Genomic DNA, 20,151 nt, shown 5'->3' on the forward strand with positions numbered 1-20,151 from the left:
TTGGTGTTAAAAACTGAACCCATGAAGCTTAATGTTTATAGACTACAATACTTTTTAAAGTTTCTAAAGTTTTTTTCCAACTATTTTTAGAGTAATGATTTATTTAAAAACACACACACAATTTCAAAAGTATAGAAGGTAACCTAATGAACATCTGTGGATCCATAGTTCCAGAGTCAACCAATGTTAACATTTTTCTTTTATTTGTTTATTGTCAGGGTTCTCCAGAGTATCAGAACATATTTGTATATATACACAGAGAAAGTATATATATACAATTCTTTAGTTTAAAGAATTGACTTATGTGATTGTGGTAGGTTGGCCAGTCCAAAATCTGAAGGAATAGGCTGGCAGGCTGGGGACTCAGGGAAGAGTTGCAGTTGAAGTTCAAAGGCATTCTCCTGGCAGAATTTCTTCTTGCTTGGGAGAAATCAATCTTTGTTCTGTTCAGGCTTTCCACTGATTGGATGAGGCCCACCCACACAATGGCAGGTGATCTGCTTTATTCCAAGTCCAGTGATTTGTATGTTAATCTCATCCAAAAAAAACACTTTCACAGAAACATCCAGAAAATTGTTTGACCAAATATTTGGACACAATGGCCCAGCCAAGGTGACACGTAAAATTAACCATCCCAATTTGCTTTAAACCTTTTTAAGAAATCAAACATTGCAAATATTATCAGCTATATCTCATTTACACCTCTCCCTGGATACCCCATTCATAGTGATAATTTTTTTTTATAAACTTCTTTTTGTGACTTCAGATCCCTTTTGACCCCCTCAGCTGAACTCCAGTTTTTGGCTTCTATCGTGGCCTCACATTTGCCTTGACCACATGCTCTTTCAAGGACCTCTTGGATATAGGAAGTTGTATGTGGCTTCTATAGAGAACTCCATTATGAGCCATTATACTAGGGTGGTTTCACTAGGAGTCACTATATTGAAAGTGTACAGAACTGAAACATATTCAGATCACTAGCCACCCATGTTTGGATGGTCCTGCCCAGATAGTCTCATCCACTATTACATGAGCCATGTCTATTTTATTTGCTAGTTTATTCTCAAAAGGTTTTACTTGCAAGAGAAAGTAATGATGAATGTTGGAAAAACTTGGAAGGAAGAAGAGGGGTCAGATAAACTCAAGGTACAGTGCACTGGCCTGTGGATGGCTTTCTGACCTGGAACCTCCTGTACAATGGGCTTAAGCTCTGCATACTCTCGGATCCCTTCCAGAGCTTAGGATTCCATGACTGGTATTTGGAGTGATAGCATCCCTAACAGATTCTCTTTCTGATTTGCTGCTGTAGCTTATAGGCTCAGAAAGGCTGGGTCGTCCCAAAGCATTATCAGGTGCAGTGAAAGCTACAGATACCTGCTCAGCTGCATAAGCCTTTAATTATGGAAAGAAGGCTCCTAAAGAAGGAAATGAAAAAGCTGCTGTAAGTATGATTGAGAATAGCTTTCATTTATTATTTTGCCCTTAGTGGATTTTATGTCTAGATGGTCTGGATATTGGCAGGGGGTAAAAAAGAATCTATCCCTGTGCTATAGGAGGAAGCCAGATGATCTGGCCTCTGTCTCCTGCCCGAGAGTCTTCACCTGTGGTACAAGGCAAGAGGCTGAATTTCTTGGGAGGATATTTCTGGTAGCAGCATGCACATCTGAGGCATCCTCCTTCTAGAACCTTAGAGCTGAGCCCATAGCCCTGACAGCCTGTGCTGGGTAGGTTGTGCCTTTGAAAGGGCCTTGCTGGTAAAAGGTATAGGGAAAGATTTCTGAAAAATGTATCCAAGGGCCCAGCATTTAAATTGCAGCCTCTGCCTCTTTTATTGTCAGTCTTATTGTCTAAATAATTCACTTCCTTTTTTCTTGCCATCTGAACTATTTTTTAAAAAAACAAAGAAAACATCAAGTTTTCCCATGAAAGAATTTCCTCATGTGGTATCTTTTTTTTGAAGAGGTTGATGAAAATCAGACCATACAAAAAGGAAAAAGCAGCCTTCACCCAGCGAGCTAAGGTGGCAGTGCATGAGGCTCTTAATCTCAGGGTGGGGAGTTCGGGCCCCACGTTGGGCATTTGGTTTTGATTGATAAAGAGGCCATACGAAGACACAACAAAAGGGAAATGTTTCACAAATTAACTCTTGTGTAAAAGGGAAAAAAAGGTTATGTTCTATTTCATATGTATTTTGGGAACACAATAATACCCTTTTCATCAAAGACCTTATCACAACTCCCATTAAATGTCCTTCCTCTGCCTACTAAGATGATTATCTTTAACAAGTCCTTAAGAGATGCTAGAATAAACCATGTATGAATTCACATGTCTGGAAGTTGACATAATAAAAAAACAAACTGTAATCAGGAATACCAGTCCTTTCACATAGAACTGGAATTTCAAAACTGATATAAATATAATTTTATATCCAAAGCATATAATTAAGCTGCTTTAAGTAAGGTACCGTGGAATTATAAAGCAAAAATTTGAGACTTTTTATCAATCTAGGCTTACTGATTCAGAAGAACTTTTAGACTTCAGAAACAAACTTATGCCCAACACAGTCACTTGCCCAAACTGTGTAGTAAAGACCTGGACAATCAGAACTGGCTTTACATAAAATTGAGAGATATGCAGAGGTGGACCTTAGAGACCCTAGAGTCCTTTTTTCTGCACCCAGTCCCTTGCCTTAACTTTTCCAGGGTAGCCACCTTTTCTGTTCTCCTCCCAGGAGCCTTATTCTACCCTCCCCTTATTAAAAGTCACTGTTAGAAAAGGATCTGATAGGATACACTAAAGTGGAATTACTATGTTTTTATGCATAAATCCTCCTAAGGGTCTTTGCATTTAAATGGGAAAAAAGACTTAGGGAAAAAGAATACATCTGTATGGAATATCATATATCTGGAAATTTTCAACTTTGAACATCCTACCTGAGTTTAACATGGGCAGCATGGAAATCTTTAGACAGAGGGTCTCAATCCTTTCGGTTTTGTAAGTTTTAATGTGTGTGGGAATGTGTCATACTCTGTTTTCCTGTAAAAGAATCTATATCCTATACATTCTGCTTTCCTATACAATATGTTCCTACTATGTGAGCTTAATTTTTAGATAAATGTGACTTAAGGTAATCATTTTAAAAGTCACTTTAGAAAAGGATCTAATAGGATACACCAAAGTAGAATTACTATGTTTTTATGCATAAATTCTCCTAAGGGTCTTTGTATTTATATGTGCACATGTGTCTTAAGGTTAGACATTTTAAACCTGCAGACTTGCCGTTTAAGTCAAAATGAAGTTATTAACTCAGCTACTAGAGCCACTATTGACTTCTCTTGTGTTTTGGTGGAGGCGGGAGGGATTGGGAAGAAACCCTCTTCTGCAGATTGAGCTCCCATGTCATTCCCAATGGTTCAATGCTGCTCTCTTGCTTTTAAGGGGAGATTATATTGGCATCAGACTTCGGGAAAATGAATTTGACCCAAAAGGAAGAAGGCACCTCACCTTTCTAGATGATATGGTAAATAAAGGCATGCTGATGCAAGTCACATTTGTGTTATTTGTGTATTAAGGGGACAGAACAAAGATCTAATGTATAGCTACAATCAACAAGGTTAACCTTGACCCTCCCCCTCACCCCAATCCCACCCCTGGAACATCCCTTTCTGCAGCTTCTCATCCTAGGATTGCTCATATGGTCTTTTCAACTCATGAAACTGAAAGCAAAAGGAGTGAGAAAACAACAGTCTTGAGACATTTGCTATTTGCTTTTAGAAAAGAAAAGATTAGATAGCAAAATGAAGACACAGTTAGATGTCACATACATGGTGTTAAACATTTTTTTGACAAAATTACCTATCATGTAGATCTCAAATACAGTGTTTTTAACCATTTGCATTAATGGATCGAACCAAAGAATTGAATAATCCTAAAATCTTTTGTTACTATCTATGTTGAAACTCAGATTCATGCTATGTGATAAAAGTTCACTTCACACAAATTATGGGAGAAATTGAGTAAAATTCTGATTTAAAAGAAATTAGTAAACTCTCAGCTTTTGTGTGCTTGTTAATTTGCTATTCTTGCACTAATAAGGAAGAAAGGATTTCTCCCTCCGGCTCCCACTCTCCCTGCCTGCCTTCCCTGGAGCTGAATAAGCAGTTAAGCCTTGGCGTTCTAAGGTGTTTTTGCCCTGTGCACATACTAAGTGGAGAAATTAAATCGATTAGATAAGTGCTTCTCAAACTTTAATGAGGTCTTATTGCAAGGTCGTTTTGATTCAGGAGGTCTGGGTGGGGCCGGAAATTTGCATTTCTAATGAGCCAACAGGTGACGTTGATGTTTCTGGTCCAGCATCAGCCCTTGTATTAGGTTTCAACAATTGATCATGGTCCATTTTCTCTCTCTCTCTCTTTTTGGTTTGCTTTTCAGTTTGGTATAGTCCCTGAAAGAAATAATTATGTTGTTTAGAACATCTTAGAGCTACATCAAACCTTAAAACCCATCTAAAAACACAAAAACAAAACAAACCTTCCATTTCTGGGGGGGGGGGGCGGGATGGGAAGAAGAGAAGAAATATTTTGATAGGAAAATGGTGAATATGCTCAGAAATTACCATGAAAAGGTGACCAGTAGGATGGGAATGAACATTGCAATCTGTTTTTCACAGTATATGAGACTCTCAGCAAGTCCCTTAATCAGATCCCCCTTGCTCATGCTGCCCCTCCCCTGGGATGACCTTCTCCACCTACAGACATTCTCCTCATCCTTCAAGGCTCAGCTACACCAAGGTCTCCTCTCTGACGCCTCCCAGGATTCCCTTAACACCCCAGGCAGACCTGCCATGTCTTCAGTGCCCTTGGGAGAACATTTCTGATGTTCTGCTCACAGGATTGGAAATGGTTCTCTGAGGTCCTCTTCCCCTACCTTCACCTTTTTCTATTTTAAAATTGAAAGGAACTGAGGCCCTGAGAACATTAATTGCTCACCCAAGGATATACCATAAGTTGCGGGCAATGTCTAGATTGGAACCTAGATTCCCTGATTCACAGTTTAGTAATCTTTCCAAGAAGAATTTGTCCTTTCTTTCTCAGTCCACCTAAACTTTAAAAACTGCTCTAGTGGGAGTTAAATGCCTGCAGATCCCTAAATATCTCTGTCTGAGCATCAGGTTACCAGTTGTAGCTAATGCTCCTCAGTATTGTGGACATGACACAATAATAAAATAGGCTTAGCAGGGCCATTGTCTTGGATATGAGTACAGCCAGTGTCTAAGCCCGTCCCCTTGCTGTCTGTGCTTCCTGCTTCCAGGCGCACTGTGACTTGGCCATCAGTGTTGCTTTGCAATGGCTGGATCATTCAGAAGACTTAACTTGGCTGGACTGGGAGGAAGTGTAAGTTGAAACAGTATTTTTCTCTCTCTTTTTTAAGTGTATAACTGTAATGGTAGAGAAAGTTCTATCTGGCATCTTCTGATGTGAGTCACTCTGATTAAAAAACACTGCAGGTGAGTATTCCCCTCCAACTAGAGGCGTGAAAAACCCCACAGCTGTCAGCTCAGGGAAGTCATATATGTATTTACATATTCTGCATCTCTACTTATTGACTTCTGTCAGATAAAGATCTTCCTTGCACAGGACGTTCAGCCTTAGACATACGAGAGTGTTTTATTGCATACATGCCACGATTTCTAAAATGGTGCTTTCTGTGGATAAAGACTGCAATTTTTTCCTAAGAACTATCAAATACAATTTCTTCAGCATTTAACCAGATGTGTGCCTGAGCTGAGCTGTTGCAATGGCAGCTGTTTGACTCCTTCCAGGATTACTGGCGTTTTCTGCCATGTGCCCCAGGCAGGTTCACTCAGTTGGTAAGAACATGAAACTAATGAAGTCAGGATTGAATAGCTTATTCCAGAGTCCAGTTATTTTTTTGTTCATTGCTTAGAACATACGCCTTGTCCTGGAGGGTTGTATCATTTAGGGTTTAGTTGTAACAAGCAGAAAATCCAGTTTGAACAGAATTAAGCAAAAAAAAAAAAAAAAAGTGGAAGGAGGAATTTATTACCTCTGACGGGCATTACCCATGGCCTAATTCATAACCCAAACCATGTCATCAGGATTTGCCTCTTGGGAGTTTCCTCTGGGTGGATATAATTCTTACTTTCAGTCCAATTTATCAGAACATTCGTTCCAGGGAAGAATGGATTAAAAAAAAAAATCACAGAATTGCATCTCAGTGGCTCTGTTTGCTCTGACTTGCGTGGGGGTGGAGCAGGTGTGGAATATGTTGGCTAGCTTACTCCACAGTGTGGGTCCCGTCCTTGGAATCTAGGGGAGTTGTTGGCCCCCCCAGTCTCACATACTTACAGTGGGGTAAGGCCATTCCCTTCAAGCAAATTGCCACAAGTAGGGGAAAGGATATGGGCTGGCAAAGCTGTAATTCCCCACCACAGTGGCCAGTCTGCCAGTGTTTGGTAGCTCTGAAAACATGGATAAGTGAGGGTAAAATTCATTACCACTACTGGAAGATTCAAAATTTACAGTGTATCCTTTACTGATGGTGGCTTAATCACGTCAATTTGTAAATAAGTGCAGAGCACACAGCCACTGGAGATACCTATGGATGGTTATCACAACCTTAATGTGTCAGCAAGAACAAGAATAAACCCTCCACTCTTAATTATTCCTATTCCCCTTAGGAAAATGCCATTTCGTAGCCGACCCACATATCCAAACCATAGAGAAAGAGAAGCTATGATTTTATCATCTTATGCTGGAATCTTAATGGTAAGAAAAAGAACATTATTTACATACATGGGGATTTTACATTTACCAAATGCATTTTTATATGAATGCATATTTATTTTATTTTCCAACCATTGTTTCTAAATGTTTCAGATTTACTAGTATTAAATGTTTCATTTTTACTATACAATAAAAAGACTGACTTCTTTATTGTATTCTGAGAGAATTTATTTAAAAGGCAAAAAAAACAGACTGAAAGACATAAATAATCGGATGCTGGACACTGTGATTAATCTATTTATTCAGAAGTTATTTATTTAGTGTCCATGCTATCCAGGCATGGTACTACACATGCTGGAGCTAAAATAGTTTTGTTTTGTAATAAAAGAAAAGCCATGAAATGATAATACATTTGTTGTTGTTCAACAGAACAGTATCCCAATTGAAGAAGTCTTTAAAATTTATGGGGCTGATTCTTCTGCCAGTTCGGGGAAAACCAAGGTAAGGGTGACCTGAGACTATCAATATAAGACACTTTTAGAGAGAATTTCTCTATTTTATAAATTTTAATGTATTCTCAGGCAAGTAATAACAGTTTTGTAACAAAATATACAAAGCTCAGATAATAAATGTTTGTAAAATGCTTTTCTTACATGGAGGACTGTGTTAGTAATAACAAATGTATTTCATGTAAAGGCTGAGTGGTGGCAGCAGACAGAGCACCAGGCTTAGAGTCCAGGTTCTGTCTCTGATGAGCAGACTTCCTCCTGTACACTTTTTGTGATGTAGATCTGCTAAGACCAAGTTCTCCTCTTGTATCATGGACCATAATATCTAGAACTAGACAAGATTTACAAGGTACTTTCTCGTGATAAATTGTGTCCTATACTGTGGCCACAATTCTCCTTCCCATGAGACTCCTTTGAAATCACTACAGTAGAAGCAGGACCTCTCAGGAGTCCAGACACCTGGGACTGAGTTCTGACTCCACTTCTACAGAGCCCTAGGTCTCTTGTCCTCTTTGTACTTCCATATACTGATCTAAAAAAATAAATGAATATCCTCAATGCTTTTTTATAGACAGTTCAGTTTGCCACTTATGGATGTATGAACATTTAGCAAGCATTTAAGTATGGGCTGCTGTTTAGAGGTGAACCACAGATCCCTTTATCTTTAGATGCCTTCAGAAGAGGGCAGAGGAAAGGGAAGAAGAGGCAGGAGGGGTGTGCAGGGAGGGCAGCAGGGAGAACCCACACCCCCACACCAGGCCTTCTGCTCACCCTGTCAATTTCGATGTCCCCACTAGGATTTGGGGGGAGGCCAGGGTGGGGGCAGGGTCATGGCCGCAGGAATGTCTGCCTCCCTTCTCCTATCTGTAGACCATACTGGGAACAGGGAGTCATATAAAGTTAAGAGAAGTCAAGCAGTTACTAGGAAGTCTTGTAACTTTGAATCTGACTATTCCATCACCCTAATCTATGTGCAAGTTGATTCTAGTCCTAAGACTCGAGGTCCCTTGATCATAGAGGAAATCAGCATCTTCTCTCTGATCACTCTAGTTTCAGCTTCATTCATTCATTCAATATAGTTGTAGGTGAAGGGATTATAATGGTGAGCAAGTCCGGTAAGGTTACCTTTCCTGTGGATCTTACATCTTGCATTGGAGCTGACATTCTCCCTCGGTTGAGATGTTAGCCACCCAGTGTTCCTCAGAGACCAAGCCATTCTTGGCTTTTAAAGAAAGCCCAGCTCCTTCGGCTTCTTAGAGAGCCAAGCAAACCCTGCCGCCTCCTTCTTGCTTGTTTTTTTCAGCAGCTTCTTCCCTCCCAGGCTGCCTTCTTCTCCTCCTTCACGTATGCATTAATCTCTGAGCCTAGACAATAACTGCTTCGGACACTGTGTTTTCTCACCCTCATTTTCTGATGCCTGGGGGAGGTCTAGGCCAGTCATCCAGCATATCTGGCTGGTTGGTATCAACTCTCGTGTGGCCAGAGAGCGAATAAACGCAATCACACCGTGGAGGGCGTGAATCAAGAAGGTTAGCAAACATGGGTGTCCGAGTAGCCCGGATAAAGCAGTCTCATTTACAAGGGCCAGAACAGGATGTTGTGCTGTTTCGAGGTGGGCTGGCCAATCTCTATCTATCCATCCAGTCTTTCACTTACTCCTTAAAGAGCTTTTATTCAGCACCTTGTCTGTTCAGCTATACACAGTCTCTGTCCTCTTAATCAGTAACAAAAAACTGAGATGTGCACATAGACTACGTAATGAATAGCTCGGGAGGGAAATAGATAATATCCTCACGGAGGAGGCTTTCCTTCAAAGGCCTGTGTCTGTTTATTTTTACAGGATATGCATGTCAGAGCATTTATTGATCCATAAATGGGAAAGGCAGTTTGTGTAAGGGCCAAGCATGAGGATTCTAAAGCTGGGATGCTACCAGCTACAAGCAGAGAAATCCTGGGCAAGTCTTCTAAGCTCTGCCAGCCTCAATTTCATTTGTAAAAACAGGGATCATAAGATGGGGTTGTCATGGGAAATGAGGTGAGTTAGTATCACTAAAGCCCTTAGTACTTGACACACAGTAACCTCAAAACAACAGCTACAGTTAAGGTTCTGATACTTGGGGGCTTAGTATCTGATTTCTTCTGTTCCTCTAAATCAGGGTTTTCAGCATTTTGGACCAGATAATTCTTTGTTCTGGGTGTAGGGGGTGGAGTTGGGTGCTGTGCCTTTTGGGATGTTTAGCAGCCTCTAATGGCCTCTACCCAGTAGATATCAATAGCTTCCCCCTGAGTAGTGACAGCCAAAAACATCTCTGGACTTTGCCAAATGTCCCCTAAGTGGCAAAACCATGAGCGGCTGAGAACTACAGCTCTAAAAATCAAATCGCTCATCAAGTATCCATGTGATTAACACAGTGTAAACTGCTTATTTTGGACAAGGAACTATCACAAAGGGTATGATAGGATTTGAGCTGCGGATATGAGCCTCATATCCGCAGCTCCTTGGGCCTCACCAGCTCCTTGCCTCAAGCCTGAGCTCCAGCGTTTCTCTGGTGGTTATACATCAGCTGTGCTCAGGGACCTCCTCCACATCTCAAATCAGGGATTAGCAGGACCTCTCAATGGAAATGTAGCATTTCAAAGATTAAATTCTAAGAGCTATTTCAAAACAGTCTTCCGGGGTTTAACATAATTTCAAAAAGTTTTTACTAGGAGATGGGGTTGTTCAAAAAAAACTGTTACTCAATTATAGTTATAATATTGATAGCTGACGTATTTGGCACTTACTTTATGCCTGGCACCAATCTGAGCACTTTACATATATTAAAGTATTCAATTCTTTACAATAAATCTTTGTACTAAATACTTTTATTAGGCCCAATTCATAGAAGAGGAAATTAAGGCAGAGATGGGGTGAAAAAAAAAAAAACTGTTACTGACAAAGGTTCTTCTCTAATTGCTGCTTGTATCTGAATGACCCTGGATTCCTTTGGATAAAATGTCTCCTAAGCAACAGCTAAAATTCTTCCCAAGGGAGAGTTTAGAGCCCTGTTGAATATTAATCAGGTTATATAGAATCTCTGGCCACAAGACCTGGCCACATGATACACTGTGGGCACTGTGTGCATTGGCTTCATGGCTTTCTGCAGGACTATTTGCTGCCACCTGGTGACAGAAAAGCATCATGGGCCCAGTGCTGTTCGATTCTATTAGCCTCAGGTTCTACTCTTGATAGGGAGCCGTTTTTCTGCAGAGGACCTTGGACCTATAGAAAAAAATTCAACTAAGGACTTCACACAAGGGAAGGTTATTTACAATTAGCTCCAGATAGAGATAAAATGTACTACTGAATTTGAAACTGAAGAAAAAGCATAAACCTTCCTTCAACAAAGAAAGCAAGAAATAAAAATATTCTTCATCTCCATTTGACAGAGAACCAGGGAAAAAGGAATGGGAGGCAGAGAGAGTAAAACTTAGTATAACAGAAGACAAGAGGGGGTGACTAGACAACCCCAGAAGCCCTGCTTTCCTTCTCTCTTCTGGAGCTGCACTCCAGCGTCTAACTTCCCGTCCTTTGACTCCATCCAAACTTGCACCCAAAGTCCAAAGCATGCTCTTCAGAGGCAAACAGACAGGTGTCCAGTCCCAGCTATCACTCACTACCTGTGTGGCCTTGGATAGGTTAAACTTCTCTGATTCTCAAGTTTCCTACGTGTAAACAGGCTTGATTATATTTAACTGATGATACTGGGTTGTTCTGAGCATCCGTGGAACTATCAAGTGTGTGATGCTGGCACAGGAGGAGGCTTCAGCGTTAGGTTATTATTTCCAAACCCCCACCCCCACCCGCAGGGTGGCCAGCCCCAATCCTACCGTTCATGGGAGTCCACTGAGAGCAGCCAGCTCTCTCTGCAGTAGGCCCATCTTCCACCCTCTCAGCCTCTGCAGCCCCAGCCTCCGGCACTTGGCTCCAACAACCTGCCGAGTGGCTTCCTTTCTTGAAAGATGCTGACTTAGCCTGAATTCCACAGCAATGAAAAAATGTTTTCATGATAAAAGGAAAGACCTATGTTCATGATAAAAGGAAAGACCTATGTTTAAACAAAAGCTCAGTAGTGACAGATCTTTATGATGAGGGATTAAAAACATGTTCGCAATATCAATTATGTCCATATAAGTACTTACTATATATGTTTAAAGTATAAAGACCAAGCAAACAGAAAAGTTCACCAAGGATATGAAATGGAGCACTGTTATCAGTTTGGAAGCTCTTTCTCTGTCCTCTCCAGCCCCCATATCTTTCCTTTTGCCCCAGATTTGCACTATATTGAATTATGTGTTTATCATTCACTCGTTTCTTTATGGTTTTGTCACATATGCATCTTTAATCAATATGTTGCTTGGTTTTGCATGCTCTTTGAATTTTATATAAATGAAATAAAAGCAATATATATAAATGAAGTGAAACAAATGTATTATTCTAGGGCTTTCTTTTTTCACTCAACATTATGTTGCAGAAATTCACCCATGTTGTTGCATGTGGCTATAGTCTATTTTCACTGCATATGGAGAAATATACCACAATTTATATATATAGTCTTCTGTTTTAGACATTTGGATTATTTTATGTGTCTCTTGGTACACACTGAAAGAGTTTGTGTGTTAATTCCTACCATAACCCTGAAGGGTAACTACCAGTATTATTATGGTAACTATTGTGGTAACTATTCTGGTATCACATGAAGAAACAGGCACAGAGAAGTTAAATGACATGCCCAAGATCACATATCTTATAGATGGTACAGCCAGTTTGACACTAAAGTCCATGCTGTTAACCATTATTGCCTCGATTCGACTGGTAGTTATTCAACTAGTCAATAACACTTGAGGGCCTACTATGTGCTAGGTACTCTCTAAGGCACTGGAGAAAGGTCACATCAGCTGACAGGCCTCTCTGCTTCCATACTCCCATTCACTTTTGAAATAGCAACCCAAGTACTCTTTTTTAAAACATAAATCAGACCTTGTCTCACTACTGCTTAAAACTATTTCAGTTGCTTCCATTGTATCCTGGAATCAATAAAATGTACAGCTCTGTACCACGGTCAACAAGGACCCAAGTGGGTCTGGGTCCTGCCTCCTCTTCAGCTTCATCTACAATTTTCCCCTTTCTCATTATGCCCTAGCCACACTGTCTTCCTTACTGTGTCTGGTAAGCACAAGCCTCTTTCAAGAAGACTGTCTTGTTCCGTTTGCCTGGAATATCTCTCTCCAGCTGTTTCATGGCTGGCAGCTGCTCACCCTGTAGTTCTCAGCTAAAACATTGCTTCTTGCCACAGACTTTCTCTGTCCTTTCTGTTTGAAGTGGTGTCTGCCCAGTAACTTGCTAGCACATCATCTTGTTTAGTTTATTAAGCTTATCACAACGTATGATTCCCCTGGTTGACCAACAGTTCGTTTTTTGCCCAGAAAGGCAGGAACCTTGTCTGTCTTACTAACCACAGCTCCTCAAACAGGGCCTGGCCCATAACTCACTGAAAACTTAATGAATGAATGAATGAAGAGACAGTCCTAACCTTGGAGAAGTTTCCAGTAGAGTGCAGCAGACAGGGATTATAACTCACTATCACTTACCGGGATTGTTCTGTGTGACAGCACACTTTGAATTCACAGATGAGTGTGTCAGTAATTCTACCCTGGGGTCGGGACGGAGGGTGCCAGTGTGGAAGAGTGGAGGTGGGGAGACATCTGGACAAGTTTCCCAGAAAAGGCAAATTTGAGTTTCATCTCAAAGGCAAAGTAGGAACCTGTAACAGAAACAGAGGAAATGGCTATTTCAGGTGAAGGGAATTATGTGAAGAGCAAAAGCATGTGAAAGGGCTTTGTAGGCAAAGGGAACCAAGCTCCAGAGCAAAAGGCAGGTTGTGAACATGCCTGACAAATGAAACAAGAGCCTTATCCATAGACCATTAGTAATGTCTAAGGACAGGCCAAGCGCTATAACTAGCAAGTGTTAACAACACAAAGCGTGTGCAGCTTTTATAAGCTGGAATGTTTTCCTTTCAGGTTCCCCGAGCTCCCCCTTTCCACCTCTCCTTGCACCCGCTGGCCATGTTAACAGCACCCAAAGCAGCAGAATATGCCCGCAAACAGAGTAAGCCTGTTTACTTCCATTTGCTTAGAGACACTTAAGTAAAACTAGGAGGTAAATTCACAAAGTACAGTCTAAGTAGTTATGGTAATAAGATTTCTCTGTCTGGTTGAATTTAAAAAAAAAACAGGAGTATTTGACTTGATTTTCTCCACTACCAAACTTAGGGAAGTCTTATTTCTCAGATCCCTTGGTGATGGGAGCAGAGCACTTTTGAAGGGAAAGATCTAAAACTGTGGGTGGACTAATTTTTTTTAAGTTTTATATACAGATATGGTTACTACATGTGTCCTAGGTGTCAAGTTAAGAAGAGGAGCAATGAATAAAACTGCCGTCAGTAGTTCTACAAGGGAAGCAAATGCCACGGCATGGAAATCATCAAAAAATATGTCTTTGGACCCACAGGCAAAGAACAAAGTAGGTCTAAAATGCAGACTAAACCAAACTGATACCAGGTGTTTGGGGAGTATTTCACTTATACTGTAGTGAAAGGCTGGACCTAGTAGTCAGATGCTCTGGGTTTGAATCTCCAACCTGCTATTTACCAGCTGTGTGACTTCAGGGAAGCTACTAAACCTCTCTGTGCCTTAATGTCCTCTTCTGCAAAATGGAAAGAATAATGGTGCCTACCTCTTAAGGTTGTTGGGATGAATAACTGAGATTATGTATTTTAAGAGATTAGAGCAGTGCTTGGCCCAGAGTAAACCCTAACTAAATAGTATCCATTATTACCTTTTATCATTTGAGAAATGATGTTCACAAGTTAATCAGCTATCATTCTTTGATTCAAATAAGTGTGTGGAGGATATTTATTTTAATATCTGTGTTCTAAATGTCCCCATTCCTTGTCTCTTTCTCACTAATGAAAATCTTATGTCTGCCTGCTTTTCATCTCTGGGGCTCCTGCCCTGTCCATATGATTTCTGACTCGTTTATACTGTAGAACTCAGAATGGTCAGTGATGGACAGAGCTGGAGAAAAGGGGAAAGGGAAGAGAGTTCTTCGCCTTTCCAGACCTGGGCTTTCAACTGTAATGTGCAAACTGAAAAGGACATTTCAAAAGAAGTCAGAGAGAGCACATAGGTCAACATAATAAAAGCTCAGAGGAGAGAGAATCAGAAAATTGGTACAGGCTGGGTGTCTGGGATATTTTAGGGCTTTGTTAAATGACAGATTCAGCTGGAGGGTTGTAAGGTCAGAAGGGGAAAAGGGAATTTTGAAAAAAGATATACTGGATTATGAATTGGGTTTGCTTCAAGGAACACAGGTGAAAATTGCAAATCCTTTTTATTTGATTTGCTGGCTATACTGTGCATTTTTATATGTGAATCTCTGAATATACTAGGCCACATAGGACTCAGGATTTATTCAGGCTTAAGAGGCAAACAACTGACTGATTAGAAATATAACCTTATCATAGCTAATGCTTTAGGAACCGCCTAAATTCTTTGTCACATCAGGGTTCTGATAAGTGTTATACTAGTAACAGAACAATTGCATATCTGAGAATTTTTTAGTATATTGAGTTTTCTTTTAAAGGCATTACTATAATGATATTTGAAGGTATAGCTTTTCTACAACCATCTTTGTTACCAAAGAACTTTTTGAAGTAAGATGAGGTTATTTTTTTAAAATATGGGCTTGGGGATGGCAAGCTTTAGAATGAAACTAAACAACAGAAAATCAAAAGCCGGTAACAACTCTAGAAATAACACACATACACATGCACACACACACACACACACACTGATAATCTAGACTTTCACCTTAATCACAATAAAATAGATCTCTGAAACAGGGGTTTATGAACCCTGTGGGGCTCATCTGTGCTCACTATGTACAGAAAATCCAGCTCTCAAGATGACTCATTGGTATGTTATTTTGAAAATATAATTTCATTCCCTGTATTTTTTATTCCACAACCATTGAAGATTGTTGGCTTCTTGATGGCAGCAAATCCTTTATTTCCTTAGTATTTCCCACATCTATATAAAGTGTTTCATAGGCGGTAGATATTCAGTAATTATTGTGCATTTGTGAGTTGACAGTAAGTGAATGGTTCACAGGTGAGCGCTCTCAAACTGCTGTGCCCTGTCTACACTGATAGAGAGGCTCCTTTCTGGAGACCAGCCATTTTTATAGGTTAGCCAATGTGTGTAAACCCAGCACTGTCAAGTGAATAAATGTGTATTTTTCAGTAGGACCAGGTCTTGAGATGAATCCCTTTGCTTCCATAGAAGCCCCTGTTGATAATCAAACATCAGAAAACATATCTATGGTTTTTTTTAATGCTTTATTGTTTGTATACTTTAGACATCTTTTTCAACTCCTGGATAATGTACTTTTAAAATTAGTTTACAAATTATAACAGTAATACATGCTAATAGTAAAAATTTCAGACAATACAAAAAAAGTAAAGTGAAAATAAAGGAGAATCCCCTCTTCCCCACATCCCTGTCTTGTTCCTCAGAAATAACCAGTTAATATTCCTTGTGACATTCAAATATTTGCTACACATGTACATATTTAATATTTGCATACATGCATATATGTCTTACTGATTCATTAGAAATAACAAAAATTAAAGAAACAAATACTTTATTAATTGTATGAAAAATATGCTTTCACAGTTTTTGTCTAAGGAAGTTTTTCTTTTTATATATTTGAGCTTCTTAGTCTTTTCCTTTGTGGTTTATGGATATTGTATCATGTCTTTTAGCTGATGAAAAATTTATTTAAACTCAAGATAAAACAATGCCTTGTTTAGAAATTTCTCTTTCCAACCACTGAATTTCTTCATAAAGTAAGGGAAAAGGAGAAATTATTTTCTGAAAACTCAGGTATTCTGGGACACAGTTTTAAAGATTTCTTTTATATTGTATTGGTATTCATAGTTCATTTATAAGTTGAAAAGGGTGTGAGTAACACCATGTCCTAGGAAAATGTCAAAGTTGGGCACATTACTAAACAGTGATGTTGGAATAGACAGGACCACACCAAAGAGCTGAAAAGTAGCAGACTAGAGATTTAGAGCCAGATGGCCCAGATTTGAATTTTTTCCCACTTTAATAACTTGGATGAATCATTAAGTGAATCTCTCTCCTCTTCTCATGTATAAAAGGAGGATTATAACTAACCACTTCATGAGGTTGTTACAAGGACTAAATGAGTTAATATATATGGAAGAGCTTAGAAAAGTGACAGGACCATAGCAAGCAATAATACAAGTGCTCCCATTATTACCACTCCTGAAGAACCCACAATATCACGGAAGGGAATAAGACACACAGCGGGGGCAATCTGAGGGATTCTGGCTTCCAGCCCTGCACATAAGGAGCTTAGAAATTGATACTCTGTCTTAAGTAAGAAGCTGAACAAACTGGAAAGTCAACATGTTCTCTTGGATCTGTAAGACAGGGAAGGACACAGGCAAACCACTGCCCCCGGAAAGATAGAAGGCAAATTTAGGAAGTTATGGTTTACCAGAGCAAGCACGCACAAGTGGGAACTGCCAGAGGATTCTGTGCCAGAGGAGAGAAACCTGAACCTTAACTGACGAATTGCTAGACCCTTTGTGCAGAGCAACTCTGAGAGTTAAAAATTCCAGGGGGCACCCATCAAAGAAAAAGATGGACTGGTGGATGGGGAGAGGAATAAAGGAATTCACTGATGTACGTTAAAGCAAGTAGAGCAAACTGTTAACTGCAGAATACAGGTTGTGTGCATATGTGTCTTCATTGTACAATTCTTTCAACTTTTCTGTATGAAAAGTTTCATAATAAAATAATAAAGAAGAAAAATAAAGACAAAAATTGTCAGAGCAGATAAAAAAAAATAAGACCTGATTATAGTTGTCTACAAGATACCCACTTTAAATATAAAGACATTAAATTAAGAGACATTCATTAAAAGTAAATGGATGGAGGAGCTTAAATCATGCTAGTACTTACAAAAGAAAGAAAGAGTAGCTATGCTAATTTCAGACAGAGCTAACTTCACAGAAAAGGAAGTCATCAGAGCTGACGAAGGACATTACACAATGTTAAAGGGGTCAGTTCTCCAAGAAGACATAACAATCCTTAGCACGTGAGCACTGAACAACAGAGCATTGAACTGTGTGAAGGAAAAATTAATAGCACTGAAAGGAGAGAAATAGATGACTCCACTAACAGATGCACAATTCAACACCCCTCTATCAGAAATGAAGAGAAGGCAATTAAGTTTAAATTTAAAGCAATATATAAGAAACTCAAAATAATATGTGCAAGTACAATACACGACAGCTCAGGGGCAAGGAAATGATTTGCTTCGGGTATGATTAGTCAAGAGAAGGACACTTTGATTATTTATATTTTTGTTTGGAAATAGTTTAGAGAAGAGTTGTAAGAACAGTTCAAAGAGCCCTCATGTACCTTTTTCTCAGATTTACCAATTGTTAACATTTTTTCCATTAGCTTTATCATTTTCTCTCTGTATGTCTATCTCTCCTACTCTCACCCCCTCACTCTCTTTCTCTCTGTACATAGATACACAGTTTTTTCTAAGCCATCTGAAGTTACATCCACCATACCACTTTACCCCATACTTCAGTGTGTATTTGCTAAGAACAAAATCATTCTCTTAAAAAACCAAAGTTATAGTTATCAACTTCAGAAAATTGAACATTGACACTTTAATCTACCACCTATACACAAATCTTTGTCAACTGACCCAATAATGTCCTTTTTTAAACTTTCCTTCCTTCTGTGCAGGATCCAGCATGAGATCATATATTGTATTTAGTTGAGAAGTGAAACTCAATTTCCAAATGTCTCAGCATAATTTCATGGAAATCTTTTGTACTTACATGTATTTTAATCCAATTTTGTCAGTAAGTTAGTACCTGGTCTTTGACCCTAACTCTGTATAGATTGAAAGCTAATGTCTGTGTCCGTGTTAAATTGACGTGGTTGATGTCAATATCATCTGTTTATTCTGCAGGTCACTTAGAAACTTGGAATTGTACCATGGGAGTTCATAATAAAAGCTCTAGGACAGGAAAAGAAACATCTTAAAATTGCAACTCTTGCTGGCACATTTTTCTTTACAGTTAGCTTTTAATGCAAAGTGCATTGATGTTGTTTGGATATTGAGCTTTCTTCTCTTAGGATTATATTGTATGACTATATTGTGGTTAGAAAAGAAAGTGTGCATTTTATGTTACTTCATTGTGACTGGAAGACGGCTGGGTGAAGAATTCCAAGGACAGAGAGCGTTACTTTGTCAGAGTTGGTAGCCTTTGTAACATATTGTAAGCACTGAATATCCCAGAGCAGTGGAGAAGGCTGCAGTTTTCCAAAATTTCGATACAAAATAAAATTAATCTGTCACTGAGTGCCTTTACTGTGTTCTTACATGGAAATATTTAAATAAATAAGTAAATAAAAATCATTTCAATAAAGCATTTTTTTAAATGGGTACAGGTTTTCTTTCGGTAGAATATAATGACTATCAGGAAAGAAATTGTTCTTGTCTTTCAGCATTTCCCAAAATGCTAATTAGGCACATACTTCAGCTTGCAAACATGTAGTAGCAATCTGACCAAATGAATGTAAATACAGATTATACCTTTCTTAAGGTTGTAATGGGCCATCTTTCTGGAGAACGGTTTTCTTTAATATGTGCAAAAACAGGTGTTTGTTGACTTTTGCTGAAAATGGCCATGTATTCCCACGTGGCATTGTGGCAGGGGAGATCAATGTGGCCCTTCCACACTAGTCCAACTGTGGCTATAGCTGGGGTTTACCAGTAGACCTGCAGCAGTGGGTGGAAGACAGAGGAGTCTATCAGCATACCTAGACCTGGGTACACTACCTAGCCTCACAGGACTTTGCCCAGTGTTCTTTTGTCTAATTCTGTTCATTGTGAGGAAGGCTTTTTCTTTGTGGCTATTGCTGTCTCTCCTTTTAACATCTGAACATTTGCTTTACATGCCACCTAAGGAACTTCACACATGGCCCTGTGGACATTGTGCTCACTGTGGCTGGATGTCCTTTTAGAGCCCCTCCATGGGTTATAAACCACAAAGTTGGTTCTTCTTTCTACATACCCACTGAGGACAAACGTGAGTTGGGATTGGAGTCCTCCCCTACCTCTGCATAGCCGAGGGGTGCTTCTAAATCAATAGATTGGCAGCAATGGAGAAAGCTCTACAGGTAGGCCCCTGGGCTCTATGAAATAGTGATGCTTCCAGGGAGGGTAAACAGGCAAATCATGATGCTAGTTTTGAAAACAAAAAGCACCACTACACAATGGATGGCAGGAGAGAGGGGAATGGGAGGATCCTGTATATTTTCCTGTAGTGTCTCTTGGCATAGCTCACAGAGTCTCAGGAGATTTCTTTTATATTTTTAACTCAAGGAGAAGTGTTTAATCTCAAGACAAAATACGCCAATTTCTAAAATTGCTGCATTTCCTCAGCAGCTCAAAGTTATATATCTACAAAGTAATTTTATCTTTTCATCTCATGAGAGTAATATATATTTATAATAAACAAGGCAATTGAAAACAAGAAGGAGAAAAAGAAAACATAAAAAAAGAAAACATAAAATTAAGTCCTATAATCTTCCATTCATTGGTAACCATGATTGACATTTTGGTGTACATATACACTGTTCTAATCTTTTTATTCCTACATAAACATAAGCAAAATGCTTTTATCAAAACCATAAGCATACTGATGAGGTAATTTAGGAAATGTAATCATTTT

At 39.3% G+C, this 20,151-nt stretch overlaps 1 protein-coding gene across 2 annotated transcripts; it reads left to right on the forward strand.

Moving 5' to 3' along the window:
- The first annotated feature begins 1,331 nt into the window (after positions 1 to 1,331).
- Positions 1,332 to 18,840, forward strand: C6H2orf80 (chromosome 6 C2orf80 homolog). 2 transcript variants are annotated; one of them, XM_036920279.2, is made up of 8 exons: positions 1,332 to 1,441; positions 3,439 to 3,520; positions 5,311 to 5,393; positions 6,701 to 6,788; positions 7,176 to 7,247; positions 13,319 to 13,406; positions 13,699 to 13,820; positions 18,384 to 18,840. In XM_036920279.2, the coding sequence occupies exons 1-8, from the start codon at positions 1,401 to 1,403 to the stop codon at positions 18,390 to 18,392; spliced, it is 585 nt and encodes a 194-aa protein (XP_036776174.1). In that variant the 5' UTR covers positions 1,332 to 1,400; the 3' UTR covers positions 18,393 to 18,840. The 2 variants fall into 2 exon arrangements, with proteins under 2 accessions (XP_036776174.1, XP_057359621.1); XM_057503638.1 differs by lacking the exon at positions 13,699 to 13,820.
- Positions 18,841 to 20,151: the final 1,311 nt, after the last annotated feature.

This window comes from Manis pentadactyla, chromosome 6, assembly GCF_030020395.1.
Source record: "Manis pentadactyla isolate mManPen7 chromosome 6, mManPen7.hap1, whole genome shotgun sequence".
Classification (NCBI taxonomy): Eukaryota; Metazoa; Chordata; class Mammalia; order Pholidota; family Manidae; genus Manis; species Manis pentadactyla.